This window comes from Echeneis naucrates, chromosome 7 (genome assembly GCF_900963305.1).
Source record: "Echeneis naucrates chromosome 7, fEcheNa1.1, whole genome shotgun sequence".
NCBI classification, from domain to species: domain Eukaryota; kingdom Metazoa; phylum Chordata; class Actinopteri; order Carangiformes; family Echeneidae; genus Echeneis; species Echeneis naucrates.
Window position 1 is genome coordinate 11,191,962 of NC_042517.1, and position 27,952 is coordinate 11,219,913.

At 40.1% G+C, this 27,952-nt stretch overlaps 3 protein-coding genes across 6 annotated transcripts; 1 reads left to right on the forward strand and 2 right to left on the reverse strand.

Annotated features, from left to right (window-relative positions):
- Positions 1 to 213: 213 nt before the first annotated feature.
- Positions 214 to 17,092, reverse strand: ube4b (ubiquitination factor E4B, UFD2 homolog (S. cerevisiae)). Of its 4 annotated transcripts, XM_029506740.1 has the most exons (30): positions 16,797 to 17,092; positions 15,485 to 15,704; positions 14,034 to 14,169; positions 13,811 to 13,898; positions 13,400 to 13,544; positions 13,027 to 13,252; positions 12,428 to 12,806; positions 12,330 to 12,361; positions 11,519 to 11,620; positions 10,203 to 10,344; positions 9,884 to 9,984; positions 9,588 to 9,702; positions 9,146 to 9,229; positions 8,997 to 9,053; positions 8,555 to 8,671; positions 8,289 to 8,387; positions 8,086 to 8,199; positions 7,568 to 7,766; positions 6,552 to 6,690; positions 6,370 to 6,469; positions 6,016 to 6,143; positions 5,734 to 5,832; positions 5,323 to 5,558; positions 5,081 to 5,207; positions 4,831 to 4,975; positions 4,069 to 4,203; positions 3,707 to 3,898; positions 2,976 to 3,150; positions 1,521 to 1,667; positions 214 to 1,360 (listed from the first exon to the last, which is right to left on the reverse strand). In XM_029506740.1, the coding sequence occupies exons 1-30, from the start codon at positions 16,818 to 16,820 to the stop codon at positions 1,296 to 1,298; spliced, it is 4,068 nt and encodes a 1,355-aa protein (XP_029362600.1). In that variant the 5' UTR covers positions 16,821 to 17,092; the 3' UTR covers positions 214 to 1,295. The 4 variants fall into 4 exon arrangements, with proteins under 4 accessions (XP_029362600.1, XP_029362599.1, XP_029362601.1 ...); XM_029506739.1 differs by having other exon boundaries at positions 12,330 to 12,806; XM_029506741.1 differs by lacking the exons at positions 11,519 to 11,620; positions 12,330 to 12,361 and having other exon boundaries at positions 10,203 to 10,347; positions 12,414 to 12,806.
- A 391-nt stretch (positions 17,093 to 17,483) lies between these two features.
- Positions 17,484 to 24,898, reverse strand: nmnat1 (nicotinamide nucleotide adenylyltransferase 1). The gene is made up of 8 exons (XM_029505419.1): positions 24,309 to 24,898; positions 23,198 to 23,381; positions 22,229 to 22,353; positions 20,912 to 21,307; positions 18,908 to 19,066; positions 18,433 to 18,611; positions 18,218 to 18,319; positions 17,484 to 18,107 (listed from the first exon to the last, which is right to left on the reverse strand). Exons 1-8 carry the CDS (start codon positions 24,421 to 24,423, stop codon positions 18,048 to 18,050), a joined length of 1,320 nt encoding a protein of 439 aa, XP_029361279.1. The 5' UTR covers positions 24,424 to 24,898; the 3' UTR covers positions 17,484 to 18,047.
- Positions 24,863 to 27,677, forward strand: lzic (leucine zipper and CTNNBIP1 domain containing). The gene is made up of 7 exons (XM_029506492.1): positions 24,863 to 25,037; positions 25,298 to 25,425; positions 25,554 to 25,689; positions 25,775 to 25,873; positions 26,619 to 26,714; positions 26,974 to 27,055; positions 27,145 to 27,677. Exons 2-7 carry the CDS (start codon positions 25,325 to 25,327, stop codon positions 27,198 to 27,200), a joined length of 570 nt encoding a protein of 189 aa, XP_029362352.1. The 5' UTR covers positions 24,863 to 25,037; positions 25,298 to 25,324; the 3' UTR covers positions 27,201 to 27,677.
- The last annotated feature ends 275 nt before the right edge of the window (positions 27,678 to 27,952 follow it).

Genomic DNA, 27,952 nt, shown 5'->3' on the forward strand with positions numbered 1-27,952 from the left:
GTCTGAAAAACATTGTCAGGAATTGGATTAAATTCTCTTCAACAACAAAAAAAAAGCTGCATCATTTATACATTCCGAACATCAAATCTATGTGATTTAAGTTTTAAATTTTGTAGAACTGCACATTTAGATTTGTGCAACAAGTGAACTTAAAGGGCCAAAGAAAACCACTGAGGTATAAATCTGAGGAAAGAACAGCGACGAGTTGTGAAATAATGTGCATCATCATTTATTTCAGTTCAAAATCCTAGCTTCCAAAACAGGTATGTGGTTAAAGGAAATAATTTCCTGTACAGTTAAGGTCAGCAAGGTCAAGTTAGGTACAGTGCCATTTGAAAGAAACCACCTTGAGGTGTAAGTGGCTCTGACGAACAAACTTTTAATGGTGTGCTCCTACGATGGTGTTTCTGGTGGTCATGCTACATTCTCTCATGGTCCTTTCACTTCGTCTAAAAGAGGGTTATTTTTCCATGAGGCATTTCGAAGGCTCTGGACTTTGAGGCCATGCACACAGAAAAAGAAGATTCAGTTTTTCAAAGTGAGCAGGGAGAATGTGACTAAAAGGAACAACTGAACATTATGTATTTTGGTAAACCACTGCTTACCTTCCTACTGTACTCGAAAGGAAGCTAACTTCTGGATTAATTTACATTAAGCTACATCCTTATTGGTTATTCCCAGTTTCCGAGCTTTGTCTACAAGCACAAATAGTGCATGTATTATATTATGTGGACTCAAGTTCATCATTGTCACAGTCTTTGTAATGAGGGCCTGAAATTTTAACAAAACCTACCCAGACCTTTCAAAAAGTATTGCCCTCCCACCTATCTGAAATAAAGATATGTCCTCAATGAAGCCAACGTACACAGTATTACAAAACAAAATGAGAACAATAAAGGAAGATGATCAGAGAAGTGAGTGTTTGCATCTTGCTGGTAAACCTGTTGATAACTTATTCTTGCAGCATTATAATGCATCAACTCTTGTTAAATATATGTATATATTTTGTATATATATACACAAACTCATGAGAAAAAACTTAAAAGTCTTGACTTTATTATGTTTTCTTTTTAGAACCATGATAATGGTTTGAGACAAAAAGGGGTAAATGTGAATAAAAAAACAAAACAAAACAAAACAAAAAAACCCAAATCAAATCAGTTCTCCTTTTCCCCCCCCCACTTAAAATGTTTTTTTTTTTTTGTTGTAATTGGTAGAAGTCACACTGAAATCAGGCGACTTGAACAAATCCCTTAATGATGGTTAGTGGACCACATGTTGGTGACATGTGGTCCTTACATGGGCCGTCCACCCTGCTTCTCTCTCATCCAGGCATGGATCCTCTCCTTCAGCTCAGGGACTGTACAAATAACAAAGTGTGATGACCAGCTGAGACAATGACATTCACAATATTTTTGTTGGTTGTTAAAAAACAACAATTATTTGGCACTTGCTTCTGCCTACAATGAGCAGAATTGTATTACATGTAATTATTGGGGGAAGGAGTACTGTGTAATTACCTGACTCCAGCATGCTCTCTGTGAGTGGCTGCCGGTTGAAGGGATCGGTGGGGGAGTTGAGCAGGTGGCGTAGGATGATCGATCGGTCCATGATCTTCCCCGAAGGCAGCATCACAGGGTCAGTCATGAGTGTGTCCATCAGAGGGTCTGTTATAATACAGCACATTAAGATACAAGCACATCAAACAGGAATCAAACCCCTTTAACAAACTATCCAGAACAGCCATCTTTATTCACAGGTGATGCTATTATTATTATTATTATTATTATTATTATTATTATTATCATTATCATCATCATCATCATCATCATCGGATCCACTTTTCCTCATCAGTTCCTTCCTTCTTATACCCTGCTCCCCTGGCTCTTCCTTGTGTTTGGGGAAAAGTTAGTATTCAAATGTTATGCATGGATCTGAAGAGAAGTATTCTTGGATAAATCTATGCACTGATGCTATTGTTTCCGAAATAAGAGTTCATAAATACAACATAAAAAACCATGAGTATAACAGGCTAAATTAAAAATATAATTTCCACAAGTGAAATCAAGGCATTTCTTCATCTAACACACACTTGTTGGGTTTATACATATCTCTGACATGTATAACCCAAACTACTGAGGAAATTATGGTTCATCTGACAGTGCAGTGATGTTACTGCACCTATTAAAACGGCAGTTAAGAAAATATCCTATAATTACTTCATATGTATAAAGTGTGCCCCGTATTGAAATGTCACCAGCTTGTTATTGTGGGACTTGTAGGTTACAAAAATAAAACCTGGTATGGGAGAGTTTAACCACATGGAAAGTTGATACCTAAGCATCTTGTATGGCACACTTTAGTCAACTGTGGTGGGTTGGCTGGCACTTGTGGAAATCAAAGGAGGTATGTGGGCCACGTTCTCTTACTAGATTATATTAAGTCTGTCGTTATATGATAGCCGCTCTCTAAGCTGTCTATATGACCCTTATGAGCCACAAAATCCCCTGCAAATGTCTGTAATTTAACAGGGACTCTTAAAGATCACGTCCATCTGCACTGACTGACCTGAGTTCACATGAGATTTCTAGGCAAGTGATTGCATCTAAAATAAAAAAAATAATTAATCGACTTGGTAGATGAGGAAGGAAAAGGCTGGAAAGAGCTGGAAGCAGAGCAATATGGCAGACAAGGACTTTCTGTTCTTTAAATCAACTCATGAAAACTAAAAGTGACCGTCAATAGGACAATCTTTACACATCTCTCCACAATTCAGACGACCAAAAGGAATTTTTCAACAGGTTATAAACAGGTTTGGAAGTCTGTAGTATTGGGGACAGTTCAGTAAAAGAGATGGAAATGTATACACTAGTCAGCCTTTTGGATCTTCCAATAATAATCACAACAGAATTGAATTATCAAAAAAAAAAAATAAGAAAAATCAACATGGCAGACAAAACATGCAACATGCACACCTTTGAACTCATCAGGTGCATCACTATAATCCATTTCAGACTGGGAGTTCTTAGCGACTATTTCTTCCACCTTCTCCGACAGCAGCTTGAATTTCTCAATAGCAATGGAGGACTTAATTCCAGCCTTCCTCATCTTTGAGATAACTTCTTCAAAGAGCTCGCGACTGTACGACCGCTGTATAGAAACAAAAAACAGGGAAATAAAACCATTAAGGAGTCACAAAAAACAATACATTTTTAAGATTATGTGATAATTCAGTAGTTTTGCTGTCACCTTTAAGATAAAAAAAAAAGTTCAGCTCACTTATTTATGAGTTATGGCTAGAGTGTTACTTAAGCGCTGGAATATTAACACAGATAATTGAAGCTCATTTCCCCTCAGAAGACTGAAAAACTTTTGCACCTACAAATAGAAATAGTACCATATAAACACATCATGTGAAAATATCAAACTGTTCAAGTAACACATTTAAACAAACCAGTCAACAGTGTTTGGTGCCTCAGAACCTCCAGCTACTATTATTTATAGGAAAAAGTAAAACACACCAAAATACTTTACAGAGTACAATAGTGCTTTCATACTGACATCTTAAAAGGCAATACATCTGTAACTGTGGAGACCCTGATTGCCTGCAGCATTATCTCATGACCAGTTTTCATCATAACAATCTCAAGTACTCAAAATGCTGGAGTGTATTGTAAGTGTACATCATATCTTCACTAGAACTAACCTGGTCGTCAGCAATTGCTTTAGCAAAGCGGGCACAGTCTAGTTGCAGGTAGATATCGGTCAGCTGGTCCAAGAGCTTCTTTGGCTCAAATCCGTACTTCTCAGGGTTCTCCACCTTCAGGTCCCTACACTTAGGCCCACAGAGCTGCTGGAGGTTAAAGTTCAACATGGCAGCTAAACGAGGCCCCAGCTCCTGTGTGAACAAATAGTGTTTGTTTCGCTTGTGTGTGTCAAAATGTCCATTCCAGACAGTATAATATATACAGCAACTGTTGACGACAGATTTCTCATGATAGAGGCTAGAAATCATATAGTGCAACTGTGCCATTTTGCAAAATGTCTAGCGGAGGCAATAACACTCACAGGCCGGAGGAAAGGCTTCTGGACCTGCTTGGTGAGGATGTGGAACATTTCAACCGTCTCTGTGGCCAGGGCCAGATAGGAGCGGGACACCCGCTCATCCTGAGTCAGCTGGGACTGGCGGCTCTGCTGCTGCTCCTGAAATTTGGCAGGAAAACACTTTGACAATACCACTTCTTTAAACATCCACCAGATTTACATCCAAGTGGCACGCCACTGACCTCACCCATTGGTTTATGAACTGCAGTTTTGATGCTTTGAGTGTGTAATATGGCTTTTGCGCTCTTTGTTTTTGGAAAGAAGAAACCATATTTGGATGAGACAGTGGAGTTGAGGAGTGAGGGGTGGATCTAACACGCTCTGTTCTCTATCCTGATTTCCAGACAACTCATTGTTTCCATTACACAAATGAGGTAGCTTTGCCCCAGTGCATACTCTACTTAAGCCGTAGCTCCAGTCTATATACTATACACTCCATATGTAAGAGGACAAGCTTTTTTGGTAAACACTTCAAGAAAAACTGCACACAATTTTTTTATGTATAAATTGTGACTGTTGTTGCAAAATCTGCCAAAATAATTGTGATTTTTTATTTTTTTATACATAGTGTAACATTAGCATTCTGATTTAAATTGCTTTTGCTTCTTTTGTTGCAAAACAAAAAAAAATCATAACAATTTGGTCTGAAAAAAAAAAAAAAAAGAAAAAAAAAGAAAAGAAATACCTGTTAAATAAATATAAGACCTTTAAAGGCTGAACACTAACCCTGGGGAGCTGCTCCCACTGTTCTTTATTTTTCATCTCTTCTTGAACTTCGTGGATACGCTTCAGCGACTCAAGGCTCTCGTCTAACAAGAAGGTGGTGTCGTTAATCAGCATGTTGATGTAGCGCACAAATTGCTTGCCAGAGCTAGAAAGAAGTAAGAACAAAAAGGAACATAAAAGAAACATTCAGGCCTGAGTAACACATCAAAACTAAACTGTGCCATTTTTGCTTCATCAAAAGGATACTCACTTAAACTCTTCCATGAAGGTGCCATGGTGGGCAATATTTTGCCAGAGACTCTTGAAGATAGTGCTGATATGGTACCGTATAGTGAACTTATCATAGAACTCGCTGGTGGCGCCGGTATGCTCAACATCTGAGCAGATGGGACAGTAAATGGGGAAAAAAGGAAAAGAAAGAAAAAGGGTCAGTTACATTAGGGCTTTCTTGTAGATTAGATCTAAACTACAATCACAACAGTGTACACTCACCAGTATAGAACTTCATGAGCGCAGGGACCAGCTGTTTAACAGACAATGGATGGTTCTCCATCATTTCAGAAAATCGCTGAGTACGAGGTTGTACAGCAGGGTTTGTGACAAACAGCACTTCCACCAACTTGGCAATAAGGTAAGGGTTCCTGATGTAGTTCTGGCTGCAAATGAACACCACCAAGAAGGTGACAATGTCCTGGACACATGGCTCATATAAAACCTGGGGAGAATACCTGAAGGAACGGAGGAAGATGATGAGGAGGAAAGGATTAAACAGGTAGTAAAAGTAGAAAAACCAGCTAACAATTACTGCAAGCTGTTGTACTCATTTCATATATTTTGTTCTAACTCATTGTTGGAACAAGTTAACAACGGTAAGAAGCATGCAAGACTAAACTATAAACTTACTGCACAACAAAAAGCAGAAACTCAGCCACATCTTCAATGTAGAACTCCGGAAGAGCAGCAAAGCTTTTGGGAATTTCAGGATTCAATGGCAGGGTAATGCTGCAATGAGGATGATGAAATCAACATGATAGTTACAAAGTGACTTAAAGTTAACTCTAAATTTAAAGACAGAATGCCAGTCAGCAAAGTCTGGAAAAAAGAAAGCTGATTTTGGGTGTTGTCATATCTGTTCCTCTTACACAACAATGACAAATGTGGTCTGTCAGTGGCAGAGAAACTTACTTGGGGTAGGCTGGGTCCACTATGCGGAGGATGAGCTGAATGACTGTGCTGTAGAACTGCAGACATCGGCGGAGCAGGTTCTCATCCAGAAGGCCCACGTCAGCACAAGCTTTGGCTCGCACCAGTTTCTGACAGGACAAAGTCACACATGATAAGTATCAAATCTCTAAATATGCTCGGCTATAGAATTCTGCAAGCTCCAGCATTTACTCTGGATACAACTCTTCTGCATGTTCATATACAGTAAACTGAGAGAAGACTATTTGCTCCTCTCTACCCTTCAATAGGTTTACAAGGTTTGGTCATCAAATGAATGGTAGACAGCAGGTTAACCTACAGGGATGTTTAACTAACCTTGAGCTGGGTTTTGCATCGCTTGAGCATCTCTCTGTGTCGACTCGCCAGGGGAGAATCTTTCCATTGACTTTCACTGTTCTTCAGCTCCTCTACAGTCCTAACACAGTGAAAACAGCAATATTAACCCAAAAGAACTAAACATGCCCTGAAGACCTGTGTATGTGTTTGCGCACGTGTACCTGTTCAGTTCACGGATGGCTCGCAATCTGCGAATGTAGCGCCTACAGCCAGGCAGGATTGACAAGTGGTGGGTGTGCAGTGTCAAGAAGAAACACTCGGTGGGAAACTTGGGTTCTGAGAACTTGGTGGGGTCTTCATCTGTTTGCAGGAACAAATGGAAAATGTATAGAATCACATTAAAATATACATTATTTCCAGCAGAATGAATGACAGCTTGTGTGGCTGCTCCAAATACTAGAGAGGCAAAATGAATATAGAAAAATGAATGCAAGAAAGATTAATCTGAAATTGCTTTGTAAGAAACAGATCATTGAGGCTGTATTTTTTATCAGTTCTGGATTATGGTGATGTTTTCTATAGACATGCTTCTGCCTCCATTCTCATGTCATTGGACTCAGTTCATCACCAGTTACTCCACCCATCATTGTGTCTTTTATGAAAAGGTGGGATGGGCACTTTTATCTGCGAGAAGAGATATACACTGGCTACTGTTCATTTATAAAGTTTTGAAAGGCAACATGCCACCATACCTTAGCACTTTATTGAACTGGTCACATAGTAATTATTCTACACGTTCAACCAATTACTACATTACCGATGGTCCCCGGACTAATGCTGAATTTGGTGAAAGTGCTTTTAGTTTTTCTGCAGTATCTTACAATGTACACTCAAACTCAACACAATGGTTACCAGTGGCCAGTTTAAAACTATGATTACCAACTACTATACATTTGAATGGAATTGTTTTGAAAGGTATTCATCCTGCTATTTGCTCATTCTTTGTGATTATTAAATTGTTGTTTGTTTGTGCTCTTGACATCATTGTCAATGAGGGCTTGCCCTCAATGATTCCTCGAGATTTAAATAAAGGCGAATGAAATGAATGAAATCAAGTGTGTTGATGAGCCACTGAGAAAAGATAAACATACAATGCCAATGCATTATTACCAAATATTCACTCCAAACTTCAAGAACAAAACAGTAAGATACATGCGTTACAATTATGCCATCTTACGCAGTTCAGTCAGCCAGCATTTCAGCTCCTCCATTGTGGCCTTTAGACGCGTTTCCTCTAGGCTGACGACAAGACGACAGCGTGGATGGAAAATGTAATAAGGGTCCACTGTCTCCAGCTTGATCTTCATGCTCAGCTGCTGCAGCACCCATAAAAAGTTGAGCATGAAGCCGTCAGTAGACACCAGTTTGTCATCAGTCTGAGAAGGGGAGCAGAGAAATTAATGTTTAAAAGCTGAATATAAATCAACCTGAATGAGAACATGTCAACGAAAAGATGACTGACAGATAATTTTGCTTATTTTCTGTGTAGTCACATTTCAAATAGTAATTTCCAACTCATTGAAAATGAACTAAAATCTTGCAATTCTTTGGTGCATCAAGAACTACGTAAATGTCTTTATTCTCGTAGCCCTCACATTTCATCATTGTAGATTATAAATTATGGGAATATAATGTATAAAAATTAATCCGTGCAAGGGTGCAAATTTGATAGAACTAAAGAACTGTAGAACTCACCTGCATCTGGGCTTTCTTCACATTGTAGTTGACTAAAGCTGCCATGTAATTAAGAGCTAACTCGCGTGTCTCTCCATTTAGTAGAATGTTGTGCAGAACTTTGAAAAGGTCACCCTGAAAAATTTGACCCACAGATTGAAAAGATTATTCTACACTAGTAGAAAGAACACAGTAGTTATCAAATAAAAACAGCCGAGACTTACCCTTGCTGATTCCAGGTAGTGCTGCAATGACTGGCTGACAACCCGTGTGTTCTCCATGGTGATGGCTGGGCCTGAGAAATATTTGTCTCCCACTTTGGTCTGAAGGAGAATGTGATGACACAAACAAATTTTGTTTTTGTTCTATGTTTACCGCAAGTTGCTCTCCATTTCTGAGCACTTGGCAGGCAATTAAAATAATTAAACATTTGATATCTCCAGATTGTAGTCAATTAGTAGTTCCTTGTTTAATAGGACAGACAACTTACATCATCCTCAGCAAACACAGATAGGCTGAAGAAGGCTCCCATATAGGAGAGTCTCTGGATTTCTCTGCCACAACCAGGGCTCAGCGGTTTGGGACACCATAGAGGCAACGATGTTACCTGCACAGAGGAGTCATGATGACCTGAACAATTTATCCCTTCCTGCTCATTTAGTTTAACTTACTTAGTGAAGTTAGTTGTGCTTAATGTAAATATGCTGTAACTTTGTTATTGGTGCAGGAGCAGAAAGATGTCAGACTCAATTTACAGAAGTGACAAAGTGAAATGCTTGAACAAGGGAAGAAAAAACACTAAATGACAAAGACAATCAGAAAACACACAGATAAACCCGCAGGTAAACTTCCTCATTCATTTGAATGTTGAGGACATAATGATGTACACTGAACCACTTCAATTTAGATTTCGCCATCAAGTGAATGCTCACCAAATTGCACACCGGGTGAGTCTTTCCAAATTTGATTTCACAAAGTTCCGCTACTGCCTGTAAAAACAAAACACAAATAATGCAATTATTTGTGAATACAGTCTCATCTCCTGCCTGACACCACAATATACATCACACTATCTCTTTACCATGAGGGGGAATTTAAAGTTGTCACTGTCAAAAGAACATTCTTTAACTGCGAGAGCCAGACCATGGAGGATTGGAATGAAGATCTGAAAAATAAAGGTATAAGAGCAGTTCGTAAACATGTTGAGTGCTAAATCATCTTTTAGAAATTAATTTCCTGCAAACGATTCCATTAACTACACAATTGACTAATAGTGCTTTGGAGTGACCAACGAACACCTGGTATCATGCTATATTGCTTGCATTAATTAAAATAGCCACACTGATCTGCTGGTGCTGGAGAAAGGTTGTGCTTTTTAATAGTAACAAATATATAAATGTGTGACTCCCTTGGTACAGAGTACTTTTGAGTATCCTTAGGACCCATTGATGCCACAATAGGTTTTAGCTCACTAAATCACCTCTGAATCAGTAACATCAAAAATATATGGCTGTGCATCCCACCTGTCTGAACACTTCTTCCTCCTGGTGGGTAATGCGTGCCAGCTCCTGAATAAAGCCGTATGGAAGGTTCCGGCACAACATATATGGTACCAGCAGCGACTGCTGCAGAGGGCTTCTACATACAGAAAACAGAAAAGGCACCACAGTCAAAATAAATATATAAATGTGTTTGAAAGCAAGGTGAAAGAACAGTTGCTATGGAGACTCAGAAAGGAAAGGAACAGAAAGTACAAAAATATAACGACAGTCAAAAAAATATCCCAGAGATTGTCACAGTGTGCAGTAGGCTTGCTCACCGAGGCTGTGTCAAGGTGCCTTGGAGGACCAGGGCTACGTGAGAGATACACTGAGAGCGAATGTTGCTGAGAAGCTGGCTGATATTGGATTGGCTGCACATCTGATGGAGAAACAGAAAAAGCAAAGAAAAAAAGTGAGGTGTTAAAAAAAAAATTTATGAATAAATGCTGACAATTCTACGTAAACCTTCTCTGTTGAATCATTGTTCTTGGACATATAAAACCTTCACTCAATGTATATAAACATGAAATTAAGTTATCATAATCACAAGATTACAGATTGGTTGAGACATTTCTTCATCTTCAAAAAGCATGCTACCTTGGGAGCTTTCCTCTCCTCCATGCCAACACTGTCAAAACGCTCAATGAGGTAGTTCAGCATCTCTGTCTCTTTGCATGCTTCAATGGTGAAGCGGTCGCTGGCTGAATCGCAGGACATCCCACCTCCACATGCACCAAGACTATAAACAACAGGGTAAAGAGGGAAAAAAAAAAGAAGGTTGCTGTTAGATTAAAAGCAAATATAAGACAGAGCGCACAGAGAGATGCACCATTGGTGTTAAACTTTCATGTCTGTATGGTTAACAAGCACAAACCCATTCTCAAGGATCCTGAAAGAAACAAACTGTAAAGCGTTAGTGGCAGTGGTTCAGAATCTCAGCACTGGGTTCTTGAGAAAGGGAAAAAAGGAGTTTATATAATATCAAATGAAGTCTTTGAAGCCGATGTTATGATTCAATTTATGTAGTGGCATCAGTTGAAGTAGCTGTTAGTCATCAGCTATAACCACAAAACCTGTGTGCTGTTTCAAAGCACAATAAACCTTAGGAGGTAATAAAACGAACCTTGTTATTTGTCCATTAGAAACAGAAAACGCAGGCATGTCACGTTGCCCGGGGTTTCAAGTGCCCCTTAAACTAAAAATTTAATCACAACAGGTTTTACTGACAAATAATAACGTAGCTTTATTCATGCCAGTGTTTCCTGAAGAAAGATGAGATACAAGTTAAACTAAAACTCATTTGGCCTGAGAAGCATTTTTTTTGTCCTTTCTGTTATGAAGACAATTCATCTTAACACTTTACAAAGCAGCAGGAGAAACAACCAGAGCAGAGCAATCTGTTCTGTTAATCATAGCCCATGTGTACAATTTATTAACATAATTATGCTCTACAAGCCCCATCAATAAGTCTTGTACTGCTCTAAATAAGAATATTTCCATGCTCTTTCAAGGTTGAAGATCTTTATGATTTTCATTCCAATGAAATTCCATCAACTTTTCCTAAAATATAAAATTAATAGGCAGACAAGGATAGGAATAGACTTCTCATATAATTTTTCTAGCCTACAGTTGTACAGCACATTTATGACTTTAGTAACCATTTACTGACTGAGAACATATTTATTACTTACCATCACGATACACCAAAAGTTACAGTTTCTGGCTCTTCTTTCTAAGATTTTGATGACCAAAACAAGTCAAGTCTAGACCTCCATCAGTTTATCCTTCTCTGCTCATCCCTGGTGTGTTTAATGCTTTGTTAGTCAAAAGCCTCTTAGGCCCACTGGAACATGCAGTGGGTCAGTCATTGAGCAAGCGTACACACATTAAACACACGCTGTGCAGCGGTGTACCTGGACCCAAACTGAACCCGTGCAAAATCCTCCTCCTCAGAATCTTCATCACTGCTGTCCTGTGACATGTCAGATAGGCCAAAGAAGAGGAAGGAGAAGGGGCTAACATGATGAGGAAAAGGCAAAGGGAGAGAGGGAAAGGATGGAAGGAAAGCACATGTTGTGCAAGCATAAAAAGACAGAAGGTAAGTGAAAAAACATGAAGACAAATATGTAACTGTAACATGAGACAGGAAAAGAGAAGGAAGGGAGCACGGACAGGATGGTGGGGGAGTCGCATGCATGAAAACTACTTCATGTGCTGTTTTTAAATATTCATGAATACCATTTTATTTGCAGCTTTAATAAACCATCTTAACTTTATGTGTCACTACCTCTCATACACCTTGTCTTGAGTAAGCCTGTATTATTTGCTCGACAATTTTATAGTAGTGCAGGTGACTTAAAGTTTTCCAAACTATATATCTCAGATGAATTAATTGCAAATGGGTTAGATGTTAGCAACAGGCAGTCTATATACTACAAAACACAGAAACAAGAATGTTTGTCAAATAACCAAACACTCCACAAATTTGTTAAATTTCAAGGTGTATAAAACATTATTTAAACTAATAATTTCTCAGTTTTCAGAGATAAATAATTTTACATGACCAGAAAAGAACTACATGAAGCTTAATACAAGCTAAAATACAATCAAAACAGATCTGTGCGAGGATTTAGTGGAGACAATCTCTGCTGGTTCACAAAAAGTTAAGGTTTTAGTATGTTTACTTCCATGCTCACCACACACTGCAAATGGCAGATAAGATACCTAGATGGTGGGATCCTGGAGCCAAAGGCAGTCTGGGTGTTTGATCTGGGAGAAGGGGGTACCATGAGAGGGGATGTGGAGAAGGGTAGGCTGCGAGCCCTAGATGAGCTCAAGAAGAGGGACTGGGGGCTGGGTGGTGGCATAGGAACTGGAGTGTTGGGAGGAACAGAGGGCCCTGTAGGGTTAGGAGAGGGTCCAGGGAAACTAAATCCTCTCTGACCAGAGCTAGTTGGGGTAGGAACACTCCAGGGAGAGGTGACAGAGTAAGGCCGATAACGTTGGGAGATGGGCATGGGGGAAGATGGAGAGTTGAGTGACTGTCTAGGAGTTGTAGTAACAGGTGGGCTGGAAGGAACAACAAAATGTGGGGTAGAGGGTGTAGAAGGTACTGAGGATGTAGTAGTTGCTGGGAGAGATGGAGAAATCCTCTTGGCTGTATCCAAAGCCACTGAATGAGGACTACCACATCCATACAGACTGTGGACAACATTGATAAGACAATCACTGGCGAGAAAAAACAGGCATCAATGTCTTAAAAAAGGGAAATCAAGGCTAAATTAGAAAGACTAGGGGAAAAAAAATGGCAGTTTCCAACTTTAACAAACTTTTGAGGATGGGTAGAGTTGACAACCACTCATGAGCCCTTACATGTCTCTGGGAGTGTTCAAAGCTCATCATATTGTGTCAGTGTACTTGCCTGGACAGAGAGCTGGCTCCAAAGGACCCTGCACTGGGGCCCATGGGACTGCCACCTAGACTGGAGGGCTGCACCAGTGTTAAACGGTGGTCAGGAGATTTGGCTGCTGCAATTGGCTGAGAGGTTGCGGTCAAGCTAGCAAAAGGGTTGTGGACACGTGACTGGGTGGACATCATTAAAACTTCCATCAGGATCTGGCCAATCAGGTCTTTGAAGTCAGAGTATGCTTCAGGGGAGGGAGGGGGGAAAAAAACAAAACAAAACAAAAAAACAAACAAACAAACAGACAGTCAAGTTAGTAAATGCAGCAATATATGTAGTTGTTTCCCTACAGTGGGCACAGTCATTCCTTTATGGTTATTCTGTCACATACCATCTTTAGGGTTCTGGTGAAACTCTGCAGCCAGTGAAGGGAGAAAGATGACATCTCTGTCCTGCTCCTTCCACGATACGCGAAGGATCTTACAGATAAGCTGCAAAGCCTGTTCTTCAGAGACATCTGAGTTTGCAGAGGTTTCCTAAAATGCCGAAAAAAAAAAAGAGAGAGCACTTAAGATGTGATCACAGTGCAGAGCCATTCAGAGTGTAAATGACAGAAGGCTTTGCATTACATTCATGATAATCATGATCTACAGTGATACAAAAAGCATTTATGGAAATCCCCCAATTACATTTCTCTAAAAACACAAACACTTTCTATATTTACTTGCCTAAAAAGTCCCATAAAGAGGGTCACTTGATTAAAGATAAGAGTCCACGAATAATGTTGGAGCATTTGGATTACCTTTTCGGTCAAGTTCCTCTTCTCCCTGCGATCACTGTCCTCCACCTCCATGTTCTCTATCCCTGAGTCCACATCCACCTGGGACATGCTGGAATTAAACAGGAGCACCGTTCTTTATGACAGAATATACATATTTTTCTACAGCATTGTTTTCAAATTTTATTTCATTAGCCTCAAAGACTTGCAATTTGGTCCTAAAACGTGCCATTGGGAAACTTATTACCTCTTTTCACAGGAGGCAGTGTCAATGTCCATGCTCTGTGATCGGGACAAACTCTGGGACTGAGTCTCAAGGCTGTTGGAGGGAGAGCTAGACAGAGAGCTGACGCCCTCACTGCTCTGACTACCATATGCCACCCCTGGAAAAGCAAAGTACAGCATGTGAGTTTGATTCAAACTGTATTTGATTTCTAAGCTTCTATGTAGCTTCTTTGCTTTCTGTTTTTTTTTTTTAAGTCAAGGTGACACAAAAACACAAAAAGGTTGATAAAGAGGGTCCTATTTTAGTTCTCTCAAAATCAATAAGGCTCATATGTTTGTGTATTTGTTTGTGTTTTTGGTTATACTGTGTATTTTAGACTGCTATACTTTTCCTGGTTCCTATTTTGCATTCTTCATACAGTGATGCCTCTGTATTGAAATTTGTTTATTTTTATGTATGAGGCCATTGCTAAGTCACACTAGATCACTTAAGGTTCAGATTGGTGTTTTTAAGACCAACATGGTGTGCCATACCATTACAAGCACCGATTACTGAAAACACTTGAAGACAAAGCTGATTAACACCCAGGATTGTCCCATGGATGATGAGCTGGAATTAGCAACTCTCTCCTGGATGCACAACAATCGTGTTATTAACAACTCTTCAGTCAATTAAACACTGTGCACGCCTATTCTGTTGATTAAAAACACATTGATACAGAGGTTTATGTAATCAGAATGAATTAAAATCACACATTTTATGAAGACTTTGCAGCAGCACTAAAACTGTTCTTTTAACAGCACATCTACACAAAACAAACAATGCCAGGAGAATGTCACTGCATCCAAACATGGCCAGTGCATTTTCTAGAACAATGCACAGGAGAAAACATCAATTCTCACTATCTACAACAGCAGAGCCTACATTTGCACAATCTATTTACAACAACCTGCGCCTGTCTTTATTGATGTTATCCAGGATGTACAACCAGTTCTTTCTGTTCAAACATCAAATATAAAGGTCTCCATCAGTGTTGTGCTTAGACTGAGGATTTTTGTATATCTTTCAAGCATGGCAAACAATTATTATAAAATAATTTCAGAAGGATGAGAGGGTTAGTCTATGGGAGACCACAGATGTCACAAGAGGTTAACATCAAAAACTAGGTATTGATCTTCCATGAACATCAAACCTAAATTAAGCATTTTCTCCTCTAAAATAGCTGATACTTCATTTTCCCCATGTATCAAATTGAGGTATCCAGCAGCTCACACATATTCACACAACAGACACAAAAAATGGATATGTATTAAAAAAAAGGAAAGAGACCAGGACATAAAACTAGAAGCATCATAATTACTGCACACAGCTAGTGGGATGGGTATGAAGTGGTGTTAAAAAGCCTAATGACAATCATTTTAAGAAACTGGACTGATACTTCCATATGTCTGCAGACCTTATTCACTTCTTACCAGAGGTGCCCATAGGGGATGTGGCTGGGGTACCACTATGGACATTGAGCCCCAATGATTGGGAGGCAGCTGGTGGCAGGGGCTGGGGTGGGGCGCCTGAGGGTCCATGGAGGGGTCCTGGTGGAGTCTCCCTCTGGGGGGATGTCAGGGGTGTGCTGAGAGGGGTGCTGGGCTGTGACGTCTGTCCCCCTGCCAGTCGAGCCAACCGCCTTCTGCGAATCTTGTGTGTAGGTAGCAAAACATGCTCACTCATACTCACGAAGCACAGACTAAGATATTATGTGCTTATGTTATATCAAAACTTTACATGTTGATAATTTAATGCTTGGTTGTTCTTTTTTTTTTTTAGGTCGAGGCCCAATAGTTGGCAAAGTTGGGCTCAGAAATAAGAAATGCAAGGTCATTATTCGATCATTAATCTCATTCCAATTATTTCTTGCTTATGGGGTAGCATGATCTTAAATTTACATGAGCTGTTGGCCAAATACAAGACAACATACAAAAAGAGAAAAATCAGATGTGGGCACTGATCGTCACTACTCAGCTGACGAGCCCAACAACTACTGCAAATCAAATGCGAGTTGATCAAGGAGCTAAATGAGCGCACAAGGTTGTAAACTGAGTAAATCCCAGAAAACAGTCTGTGTGTGGTTTAAGGGGACCAGCTCAGTGACCGCATAGTCGGTCCACAGATCATTGCACAATGGTGGACCGGTGTGTTTTTTTATGCTGAGTCGTCTCACAGGCTAATTTTTTACTGTTAGCAAAACAACGGTAGCAACGTCCAGCTAGCTGACCGCAAGAAAATAAACCCCAAATAAACCCCAAAAGCGAAATGTAACATATTCTGTCTAAATATTACAGACTGGAAAACAACTCTATATAGTTGTAGTAACTACATTGTTTTAAATGAAAACGATGTTATTCGAGAGGGTCAAGCTTGAATTGAGCGTCTAGTATCTCGTTAGCTTGTTAGCCTTGATCTCCCCGGCTAAACTACATTAGCGTGCTAGTAACGGTGACACACACATCCATATTCAGCCTCAAGCTCAGTCACTGTCCTGCATCGCCTCGAAAAACAAACCCTGTGGGTTATTCTGGCTGACTCGACATTGTCGATGCCGAGAAAAATGTCGTGCTTCAGTCGCGGATGAATGTCTTTAATTTAGACTGTGCTAGCCTTCGAGCTAGCTCTAAAGGCAACTAGGAGAGTAGCAACTCCGTTTGACTTTAAGTACGAGGTAAACCTGACGGTGCATCTTTCCGAGAATTAAACAAAGCTACCGTTTCCACATTTTCATTGTCTCCTTACCTCATCTGCACTCAATTCCTCCATCGCAGCTAAGTTAGCCAGCTATTTCACTTTCAGATGCTTTACTGTGCGCCAGCCAGAGCCAGCTAGCTAGCCTCTATCAGAACTAAATATGCATAGTCTAACTCGTTGAAAGATATATGTCAGTGTTGATTGTCTTCGGGATAAAAAGCAGGACACCGGGATGTGGAGGGTGACAAGATATAGTTCCCCCGAAAAGTCTCTCGTTTGCTGGTTTTCTACCAAGAATGAAACAAAAAGAAAAGTAGCTGGCTATTATACGTCAAAATACAACAGCGGCCATTTTGGTTCTATACAACGTCACGTGACTTATAAGCCCACCAGAGGAGGTGTAAGTCTCTGTTGTTGCACATAGATGTAACATGTCACTTGTTTTTATATGCACACTTTTCATGTGTTGGTCTAATGGTTTGCCAACCAGCCAACTGCTATGAGTTCAACAGCTTTTCTGCTTTTCGAGAATAACATGAGCTGTAGTTATTTATTAAACTCACTGTGGATCAACAGTCAGATGGGTACAAGGTCAGAAGAAGAAGCTATGTTGGACTGAATGCTTCTGGGAGGTTTCTGATAAATAAGGTATAAATCTCAATACACGGAAGATTACTGTTCCGGACATTATATGATTTTATTTAAGAAGAAATCTGTTACATTCCTGGCCTGATTTTCACCCACAGAATGATCGCAGGCCAAATCTTAGAATGATACAAACCAATAGAAGACAATCAGGAAACAATAGCTAGTGTAGCCCACTGTTGGTTTTACATTGGATGCAGATGAATCTACACAAATGACAGGCTTAAGTTCTATGTATAAAGCTCTACCAAACCTCAAGTGGATAGCACAAGCCAGTGAAAAGAAAGAGTTGCTCAAGTTTGTGCTATCAAACTAAAACAGACTTTACAAACATGAAAAAAAAAAAAAAAAAGCATAAGCTTTTTCAGCCAGTTCATAGTAGGCATAAGCATCCTTGATACTGAGTCCAGCAGACAGATCAGTGTTGGTCACTATCTTGCAAAAGTAATGCAGTGTTGCCATCTACTGGTGTAAATCCATACCCTAAAAGGACAGATATTTTCTCCTGAACACAGCACATAAGTCCCATAAAAGGGAAAATACCACAAGCTGCACACTTGTGGTTTTGTTGTTCAGGGTTTAAAATTATGGAGCCAACACACAATGCTGTTTATCGCAAAGTAATTTCTCCTGAAGTACAACTTTCATTTTCCTTCACTCGGCCACATTCTTCTTAAAGACCTGCTTGCAGATTTCTCCTTCGCAGTACAACTCCTGAGGGTAAAGGGTCACAGAAATATATATATGAGAAAAATAACGTATACTGAAATAAATAATTATAAATGTTGAACAAATATGATTAAATTGCCAGTTTATATTCTTACCAGATGCAGCTTGTCGTCTTCAACCCAGTGAGCCCAACCTCGGTTCCTCTTCTCTCCAATCTGTTCACATATCAGTTTATTCCCTTCCCATGTTACCAGGGACTGTGCAAAGGCCAGAGGGACAAAGAGTTTTAGCAGGCCCAAAAAAAGGTAAATGGGCCACAAAACGCTTGCTGTTGTTATATTTGGCATCACTTGAAAAGCACTCATCCTACCTTGACATGTCTGTTGTCCAGTCCCTGGGTAAACTCCTCGAACTCCTGGCCCACTCTGAAGGAGATGGTGTAGTTTCTGAAGGCGCTGACTGTTTTTACAACGTACAAGTCACCGTGCTGCTCAATCACCTTCTTCAGTTTCAGCTTCAGAGCAATTTTTCGCAAGTAAGGGCTGATACCTGGAATAGCAGAGAAATGTTTTACCTGAATGCACTGGGTACAGACAGATTCACCCACAGGTGCCAAACACATTCCCTCTCTCACTTGGTCCCAAAGCAATGATATGAAAGCAAAGGGGGAAAGCGGGTTTTCCCTGCAGCTGCAATGCATTTCACTGCTGCTGTTTAATGCTGAACTATGTTACATTTGTATGCATTGTATAGTTCAATTAGATTGAGAGACATATAAATGCAAACATCTCAAGTCTTCCACCAGTGAAACCTCAGCAATCATAATGTGCTTTTCGCACACTTACCCAGTGCAATCATGTAGCCCTCAAAGTTGACATTACTGATGATGTCCCATGTTCCACAGATGCCTGCAGGCATTTTGATGATGTCTTTTCTCCCTTCTTCTGAGAAGTGTGTGTGTGAATTATATTCGGTGCTTAAATTGCTACATTCATGACTATTCACTGAGTATTGAAACAAGGTGGTATAAAAGTAGGTGTGCTCTTAATCTCATTTGCTGCTGCTCCTGAGGAGAACCAATGAAGGTGGGGCTTGCATAAATTCCAGGGCATAGAAGTCAGACATGTTGGACTGGCCTCACCATATACTGTACAAAAATCTCAAACATGCACATGTTATAGAACGATTGCACACACCCACAAGAGTGAGGATAAATATGTTGCCATTAGTCTTTGGAGGAAAGAATTTTTTGTTTAAGTTGGTGATTCTTTCCTGTTGAGCATTCCCTTCTGTTGTCCCATCACATTACAATAAATGTAATAAATTTACCAACAGTCTAAATAAATAACTCAAGGGCTGTCTGCATTACACTTAAAGAAAGCAAAATTACACATACAACAGACAGAAACAGACAGAATCATATAAAGTCTACTACATTTAAAATGAAATTATTTCCCAAATATATTTTATGCAGGGGCTCATCATTGTTCATATTTTATATAACAGTGAAACAGTGAAATTATCCTCTAGCTCCCAAGCAAAAAAGGGTCAACTTGGTGGCATAACTTTGCCTACAATGTAAAAATAATATTGACATTAATAATTTTTGGCATGTATTGTGGAAGGGTTTGATGCAAGTCATGTTTCAAACAAATGAAAACACAGAGCTTGTACATGACTCTAGTTTTTCCTCCATGTGACTTCCTCTAATCCAGAAAGACAGTCAAGGTCTGATTGTTTTGCAGCCAAGAATGTACAAGTGCATAAATCCTGTCATGAGCACCTGACACAGACATTAAATGACTGTTGAAAGGAATAAACATGACTTCTGTGATTCAGAGAATCAGCCACAACATTAACCTTTGTATTTGGACTGGACTTTTTAAAATCTGAATAATATATACAGATATTTGATGTAATCTAGTACCATTACTGTCATCAATACAAATAAAGTAATTTGGTACCAACTGTGGCACTAATGTGATGTAATCAGATATGCTTTCAAAACACTGCTGTGATAAGGGGCCTTAAATTGTTTACAATTTATAACTTTGGCTGTTATCTTCTGTCTGTGATGATTACCTGAAAGCTATGTTAATGCACCAACAAGCAACATTTTAATCAAATAGTGATGGTATCAGTTTGGCACTTCCTTAATTCAGTATGTTAGTCATTTCTTCTCTGTGTGCAAATAGTGTTGTGACAGGAATGAAAAGCTTGTAAGGAGGAAAACAATGAGGATGTTTATTCCATTTCCAGTAAACAAAACTGCATCTATATATTCAAATCTGCAGCACTAAAGAAAGAGTGTACAGGGTATATCTGTTTTAAACTTCTGCCTGAGTTATTGTGTTGAAATGTCCTCCCCTGGCAAAACATGTGATGAGTTTAAAAGAGAATAATGAAGCATGTGAGAGAGTAAAACTGTGGCACAGCAAGTAAAATGAGAAAAAAAAGGTATTTGTTGCTGCTGGTATTTCTTATATTAACAACATATTAAATGTAGACTGCAAAATAGTGCATCCATAGTCAATTAACCACTCCAAAATAATCTGACATTAAAGGTGTACTCCAATCTGCTTACTCTGCTGCTAAATTCTGTTGTTCATGACTTTTGTTACACACAGGCTACTTGATAACAGCAACTGGAACTAAGTCACCTAATTCAGGAAAATCACTAACAGCGCAACTCGTAAACACAAACACACACATTAAAAGAGAAAATAGTGTAGAGTAGGCACTAGTGGAAACATGAATAAACTTGTCTGGTGTTTAAAATTCACAGTAAACAGACAGCAGTTGTAGTTTAAACAACTCCTGTTGGTGTTGCAGGTGCAGAGTCCTTCAGCTTGAGGAGCCACCTGTGTATCTCTGAAGAGGTGCTAGGACCACATCTGCATTCTTCTGCTCGCTTACATCACTGTAGAGGTCACACTCTTGAATGTACTGAAGCACGGCGTCTGGCAGCAGATATCTGACGCTCCGACCTCGGCGAAGTGCCCGGCGCACGTGAGTGGCTGAGATTTCATTGGCCACCCACTCATGGATGATGTGGATGTTTTTGCGATGCCTCCACAGCACATCTGATTGGTGGATGAACTTGTGGGGGTCACAGCCACTGCGGGTGATGCAAGCCAAACCATAGCGGCCCACTATCTCTGTGATATCCTCTTGTCTCCACAGATTGGGGACCCCAAAGGACTCCAAGACATCAGCCCCGCACAGCAACATCAGCTGTGGGCCATCTGAGTGTGCAGAAAACAGCTTATCATCACAACTTACTCATGTATCTTTAGTATCTTCTTTAGTAAAGGGAAAAGCAAGAAGGGAGAGTAGATAACAATAAAAACAAACAGCAGGATCATCAAGCATATAAAGATTAAAAAAAATGTAAATTAGGAGAAGAGAATATAACATTTCAAAAACGAAAGGGTAAAAAAATGTATACTTATTAACACTAAGTAAAAACAACTGTTTCATTAAATATTGCTTTCAAAAAGAAAAAGACATTACATATAATAAAAATCAGTGTCGTCAGTCAGCAGACTGTGCTTCAGTGGGATCAGTTTGTTTACACATTAACAACCGGTCAGTGCTATGCAGACTCTAAAACCCTATTAAGTTTTCATAGTGTGCCTTGTCTGCAAGTTATTAAACGTCATTTCTAGAGACGGATAAAATCAGTTTGAATTAATTAAAACATATGTTCCACAACTTTGGAGGAAATATCAAATCCACTGTCAACTTTTTAATTTTCCGGGAACCGTCTGTGATGCCGTATTTGCAGATTTCATAGGGCCCTATATTTGCTTTTTTCCCTTTCCTTTCCACATTCACACAGGTGCCCTGTGTGAATGTGTAAATTCCTGTATGCACAATTCCTGTAAATGCAGCTAAATGCTGTAAACAGTGATGAATGTGCAACAAAGAAGTAAACTGGGACATCTGGTCCTGCTGGTGTCAGAGATGCATGTTGTGTTTCATCACGTTGCCTCTGGAGTCCGACACTGACATCTGAGTAGTAGTAACACACCCTGAGTAGCCACACCTTTCAATCAATGTCTCAAGTTACCCTGAATACAGTGGAACCAGGATGAGAAACTGACAAGCACAAAAGCAATCAGGAAGAACAATATGTAAGTTACGCACCACTGCACATTGCCTACCTCTCCTTTTCTGATGAGATGAACTTTCAAAATAATTCTCATCCATGCGTCTCTTTTTTGTGTGCTTAACTGTGTCGACGTCATTGCTGTCTGCCTGTGCTGCCAGCAATTCCTCATAGTGATGCCTATGTGAAAACAACAGACAATAATATGTTAACATCAAACGATGCACCCCATCAAAAAACAAAAGGCCAATGTTGTCTTAAGATCGCCTTTGTTTACAACTTCCAACTTGTTTCACTTAAGGTGAATTTAGAACTTCAGTCATCTTTATGATACGTTTAGATATGGCAGGAGGTCAGAACCTGTGACATCAAACTCCACTAACAGCAGAAAGTAGAAAGGTGCAGTTTTCTGTATTCATGCAAACTAGGTTGGCCCGGTAATAAGGACATCTTCCTCACAGGAAGAAGGTGCTGGCTTGAAATCTAGGCAGGTGGGATCTGCGTCTGCCATTTACATGTTCTCCCTGAGTCAACATGGGTTTCCTCCAGGCCCCTTAAGCATCCTCACACAATACAAAGATGTGTGTCTTAGGTTAATATGTAACCACAAATTGTCTGCAGGGTTGCCTGCATTAGTGTGAAATAAGAGTTTTCTCCATATGTCCATACTGTGATCAACAGGTGACCTGTCAGGGTGTTCCCCTTGCATTATTAGTCACTTAAACTTAAAAATCCCGTGAAATGTTATACAGCTTGAAGGTTTCCTTGTAAATCATTGATTGATTTTTTCTGGCTTTATATGGTAGGCCGGCTTGAAAAGAACGGTGAAGGTGTTTTCTGTGAAAAAGGAAACAGGTTTCAACTGGGTTTGAGAGAAAGAGCCTCAGATTCATTAGCAGGTATGGATAAATAACAATTCAAGGCAAAAAAAAAAAAAAAAAAAAAAAAAAAGCGGGGGAAAAAGGCAAAGTCTGCAGCCAACTCAGTCAAAACCACAAATAAGACATAAGAATAAGCCACTTACCGAATAACTTTAGCTGTCTCGACCCACTCAGACTGCAGGCTCTCCCAGGAATCTACTGTGATCCAATCTGAGTTCTCTGTGGCCAATCTGGCCATCTGCAGGCGGTGACAGGCCTCAATCAAACCTTTCTTCTTATAGCCATCCCCCACTGGAGAGATGATGCCTTTCACCACCCTGTACCGACCTTAGACACGAGGGAAGGCGTGTGATTTAACAGGTGATTATAAGCAATAACAATAGATGCAGTTAAACATTTCATGGCAAATTTTAACACACAGTATACGCATGACTAAACACATTTAACAATTTCAGGGGAATTATCGTAATGAGTTGGCTCACTCAGATGTACAATTTAACTGATTTTCCACAAATCTAGCAGAACCTGCAGATTTAGGTTAGTAAAATCTGATCCATCTGTACCATTTAAACTACCTAACAACTTTAAGTGCTCTGTACACTCTGTGCATATAATGTATCACTGTGACAGGGGCCAGTCTGTGCTTTTGCTAAAGTAAGATTATGGTTTAACAGCTCATAACATCCTGACATCACACACTGAAGGCAGCAGGCTACAAAGCTGCAAAGAGCAAGGCTTGTCTACGTGAGCAATTTGATCCAGGGACCTAACAACCAGTGACCTGCACTGCCTCTTGTTCCAAAGTCTCTGTAGTTCTCAGAGAAAGCTGAATCTGTCAACTGGACTTAGCTATAGATGCTTATAGACGTTTCCCCTCATCCAAGATATCATCTTGTTCCAAAGCTGCTGCCTTTAGGACTGTTTTAACCATTACTACTACTAAAAATGTCTCACACGTGTGTCGTCTATCCAGGTTGATCATTTTTGGTTGATTTGGAAATACATGTGTTTCTCTCTTCCCTGTCCAACACAATGGAGGTGAACTGGATTTCTTTCAAGATGCTTACAGCATTGATATGAGCAGCTGAGATAAAAAAAAATCTACTTCATTAAAATGTTTTCAAACCCATCCAAATAATATACAGGCTATCTGTATGGCTAAGTACAATGAGAGGTGATTGGGAGAGTGTGTTTTTGTGTAACGTGTTACACAGCGTATTGCTGTGAACAACTGTCAACTTCATCCCAGCAGACCTGAGTCCTCCAGATGATCCCTGGCCAGTTCAAACATCCTGAGGTGCATGTTGGTGATGGGGTTGAACGATCCGCAGGCCAGCAGGACCACCGGGGTGACACCGAGGGGATCCATGTCTCATAGTGGAGCTGTGGACACACAACAACAACAGTAAAGACAAAAAATAGACGTGGTGACTTCACCGTCATCGAGAGGTCACGTGGGACGTTTCCCCGGCTTTGGGGGGGTCAGAGGTGACGCTGTGTCGGTGAATTAAACAGACATGATAAACTGAATGATCTGTGTCCCAGCTAAACCGCATCCATCGTCATTTCCGTCCGTCACGAGGCAACGCGGCCTTCACGGTCACCGCCTGGACGACGGGCTACGGACAAGCGGGGGAAACAGCAAAGAGAGGACTTTTAAACGACAGAGAAACTTTGGGAACTACCGTGAGACTGGCGGCTCAGCTGCTGTGTGATGTGTCGCCTGCTTCCTGTATCACGGACGGAGAGGACCTCCGTCGTCCCTGATTGGCTGGAGAGCGGCAGGAAGCCGACGGCCGCACCCACATTGCCGAGCTGCGTTCACGATCACAAACGCCTCCAAACAATCCAGTACGAGGCACCTCTTAAGAAGTTGTCTGCGGCGATCCGGGCTCCAGTTTCCTTTATTGTGCAATCACCAAGCTGATGCTAACGTCTACATTTTCATAAGGCTAGTCCACAGCTGTTGACAAAAAGCGTCCGGTGAGGTGTTTTCTTTTAGCATGCTAGCTAGCTACACAGCTAACGAAACAGCTCACCTTCTTTAGACAGCAGGGGCTGAACTTTGGGCAAAGGGCTTCACTCTCGGGTTGTCAGTGTGTCTGTAGTTAGTGTCTGGCCAGATGGTGAAGACTTATGTTGTCATGTCAGTCGTCGCTCATGAATACAGCCAACAGATAGCATGCTAGCTCACCGAAGTCCCATGACATTTGTTTTTCCGTCTCTGTTTGCGATCTCCACAGGTTGGAAACTCCATTTAACCAAAGACGATGGCTTCTCGTGGGAAATCAGAAACAGGAAAACTGAGGCAGAATATGGAGGAGCAGCTGGACAGACTGATGCAGCAGCTTCAGGATCTGGAGGAATGCAGGTGGAGTGGAGACTGATTTGGTGTTTCCCTGCTGGCAGACACCGCTCTGAACGATGCACCTACACATACAGGGCTCTTATTAATTTATCATATCTCTACATTTCTCACCCTTTCTTTAATTATTCCAGAGAAGAGTTGGATGAGGAAGAGTACGAGGAGACAAAGAAGGAAACCTTGGAACAGCTGAGTGAATTCAATGACTCCCTGAAGAAGATCATGACAGGAGACATGACACTTGTGGATGAACTCAGTGGGATGCAGTTGGTGGGGACGAGCTTCTTGTCTTTAAGAGATAACTTCCAGTAATTTGATGGAAATAGTATTTCTCAGATTTCGTTGTCTTCAACAGGCAATCCAAGCTGCCATCAGTCAGGCATTTAAAACTCCAGAGGTTATTCGACTTTTTGCAAAGAAGCAGCCGGGACAGCTGAGAACCAGACTAGCCGAGGTTTGCATGTTTCTTTTGCTTCTGCTTCATCCAAAACTACAGTATACACAAAGTCAAAAACTGAGTTGTTCCTCAGTGTTTTTTGTGGATTGCTTGGTCTGAAAAATGTCCAACTGGAACCAACTGGAACTCCAGCTTGGTGCTTTGGTTTGTAGGAACCTGTGAAGTCACACTTTGGAAAAAAATCCACCAATGTTCCCATCCTACAGATAACAATGATGATAGACCAGTGGCTTGAACTTCTATAGTCTTGTAATGCTTTGAAAAATACTTTACTGAGGCACCTGAGGTACATTTTTGAACTGGATCCACTCCAGTTAGCTTACAGGCAGGTTAGTGGTGATGATGCACCTTTCTCTTAAGCATCTGGAAGATCCTTAGACCCATGCACCTTTTTTTTATTGATTTTATTTCTGCTTTAACTCATTGCAGCCTCATCTGCTTTAACAAAAAATGACTGATGATTGTCAACACTTTTATGTGGTTTTATTCCTTTTTAACAGGAAGAGATGTCTTCTTGTTAACACTCAATGTGCACAATCTAAATCAGCACAGGCGCACCTCATGCTCTGTCAGCCCACCAGTCCTGTTTACCCCAGTTGCTAGTAGATTGTTTCTATTTTCAATTATTTTTGTGAAGCAGCCACTGGCACTTTTGAGTCCATAACAAATTTCCCCTGATGGACAATAAAGTCTAATCTAATCTAATATAATCTAATCAACTGCTTTCTGACATACTGTCCAGATGGACCGTGATGTAATGGTGGGGAAACTGTCGAGGGATGTGTACACGCAGCAGAAGGTGGAAATCCTCACAGCCTTGAGAAAACTGGGAGAGAAGGTGAGGAACGCTTACAGCACAGATGTGAAGTTTTTCTGTGGGCTGACGGATGATTCACCGGCTTGTGCTGCTGAGTCCGTGTAAACTCTTAAAGCTGTACTCACTTATTTTAGTCATTTAGAAGACACAAAGCTGACGCACCAGCTGCCACAGCAGGTCCAAATCTCCCTTCAAGAAGCCGTAACATTTGAAACATGTTATTACCTGATTGAGGCTCAGAGCAACAGCACATGATTTTTGTTTCTGTCTGGTCTGGCAGCTTACTGCAGAGGATGAGACGTTTCTCACTGAAAATACTACAGCTACCCTGAGCCAGTTTGAAAAAGTGACCGCAAACCTAGGTAACAATGATCACAATGACACAAATGTCTTAACTGCAGAAATTATTTGAAGAGTATTCATGTTTATGTTGTTCTGCTTTCTTTTTCAGGGTCTGAAGACAAAATTATGGCTTTAGCTAGCTCTGGTGTGAAAACCAAAGCATAATTTTACAAAATGTTAATTTTAACTCTGCGTCTTACAATAACCAAGAAACATAATGTGCCAATTGATCATTGTTTAAATAACCAGTGCACTTCAACGTGTCGCTATGGATGCTAATAGTTTTTAATAGTATTATTTTATATCCCCTAAAGTTTTGTAAATTCCTTTTATTTGTCTAGGTAGTGTATAATTGTATTATAGGTACGAGTAAATGATTTCTTTTAAAAAGAAATGTACATGAATGTAAAAGATAGTTCAAGCTGTTCATGAGAACTATTTTGTTTCTGTGACCTGTGTTTTTGTTTTTGTTTTGGTTTGTTGTCTCTGTCTTTAAACTCCAAAACTCCGAAATTCAATATTTCATCCGGATGCTGCAAAATATTCAAGATGTAATGTTGTTTTAACATAACTATGGTGTGTACAAGGCTTGGACAAAACAACAGACGTTTGAAGTAAGATATTAAATTCTGTCTGAATTTACAGAATTGACAGGATTCAGTTTGTAAACTTAAATATTCTCTTCACTACATCTTACAATTTTGTAATAAACGCAACCAAATAGTTGGCATTTCATGCATGCAAAGATGATATGAACAAAGTGGCACAATAATGGTAAGTGACAGGAATAGATGGGAACACAACAAAGTAATTATTTAACACAACTATAGACCAGATTTTTTCATCAATCCGTTGTAATATTGACTTTGTAAGCCTTCAAAATTAGATTGCATTTTGTAAACATGTTTTTTTTTTTT

Bases quoted from the DNA above. Each gene is read 5' to 3' on its own strand.
- ube4b (XM_029506739.1), bottom strand. From the start codon at position 16,820: ATGGAGGAATTGAGTGCAGATGAG. The intron at 4,976-5,080 runs GTGAGTATCCTT...ACTTCTTTCTAG, and splicing joins ACCTTCATGGAAGAGTTTAA to CTCTGGCAAGCAATTTGTGC. The intron at 3,151-3,706 runs GTTAGTTCTAGT...GTTTCTATACAG, and splicing joins AAGCAATTGCTGACGACCAG to CGGTCGTACAGTCGCGAGCT.
- nmnat1 (XM_029505419.1), bottom strand. From the start codon at position 24,423: ATGGATCCCCTCGGTGTCACCCCGGTGGTCCTGCTGGCCTGCGGATCG. The intron at 23,382-24,308 runs GTCTGCTGGGAT...CTCGTGTCTAAG, and splicing joins GGATCATCTGGAGGACTCAG to GTCGGTACAGGGTGGTGAAA. The intron at 18,612-18,907 runs GTAAGTGTGCGA...CTGCTATTCCAG, and splicing joins GGGCTACATGATTGCACTGG to GTATCAGCCCTTACTTGCGA.
- lzic (XM_029506492.1), top strand. From the start codon at position 25,325: ATGGCTTCTCGTGGGAAATCAGAAACAGGAAAACTGAGGCAGAATATG. The intron at 25,690-25,774 runs GTGGGGACGAGC...TGTCTTCAACAG, and splicing joins AACTCAGTGGGATGCAGTTG to GCAATCCAAGCTGCCATCAG. The intron at 27,056-27,144 runs GTAACAATGATC...TTTCTTTTTCAG, and splicing joins AAAAGTGACCGCAAACCTAG to GGTCTGAAGACAAAATTATG.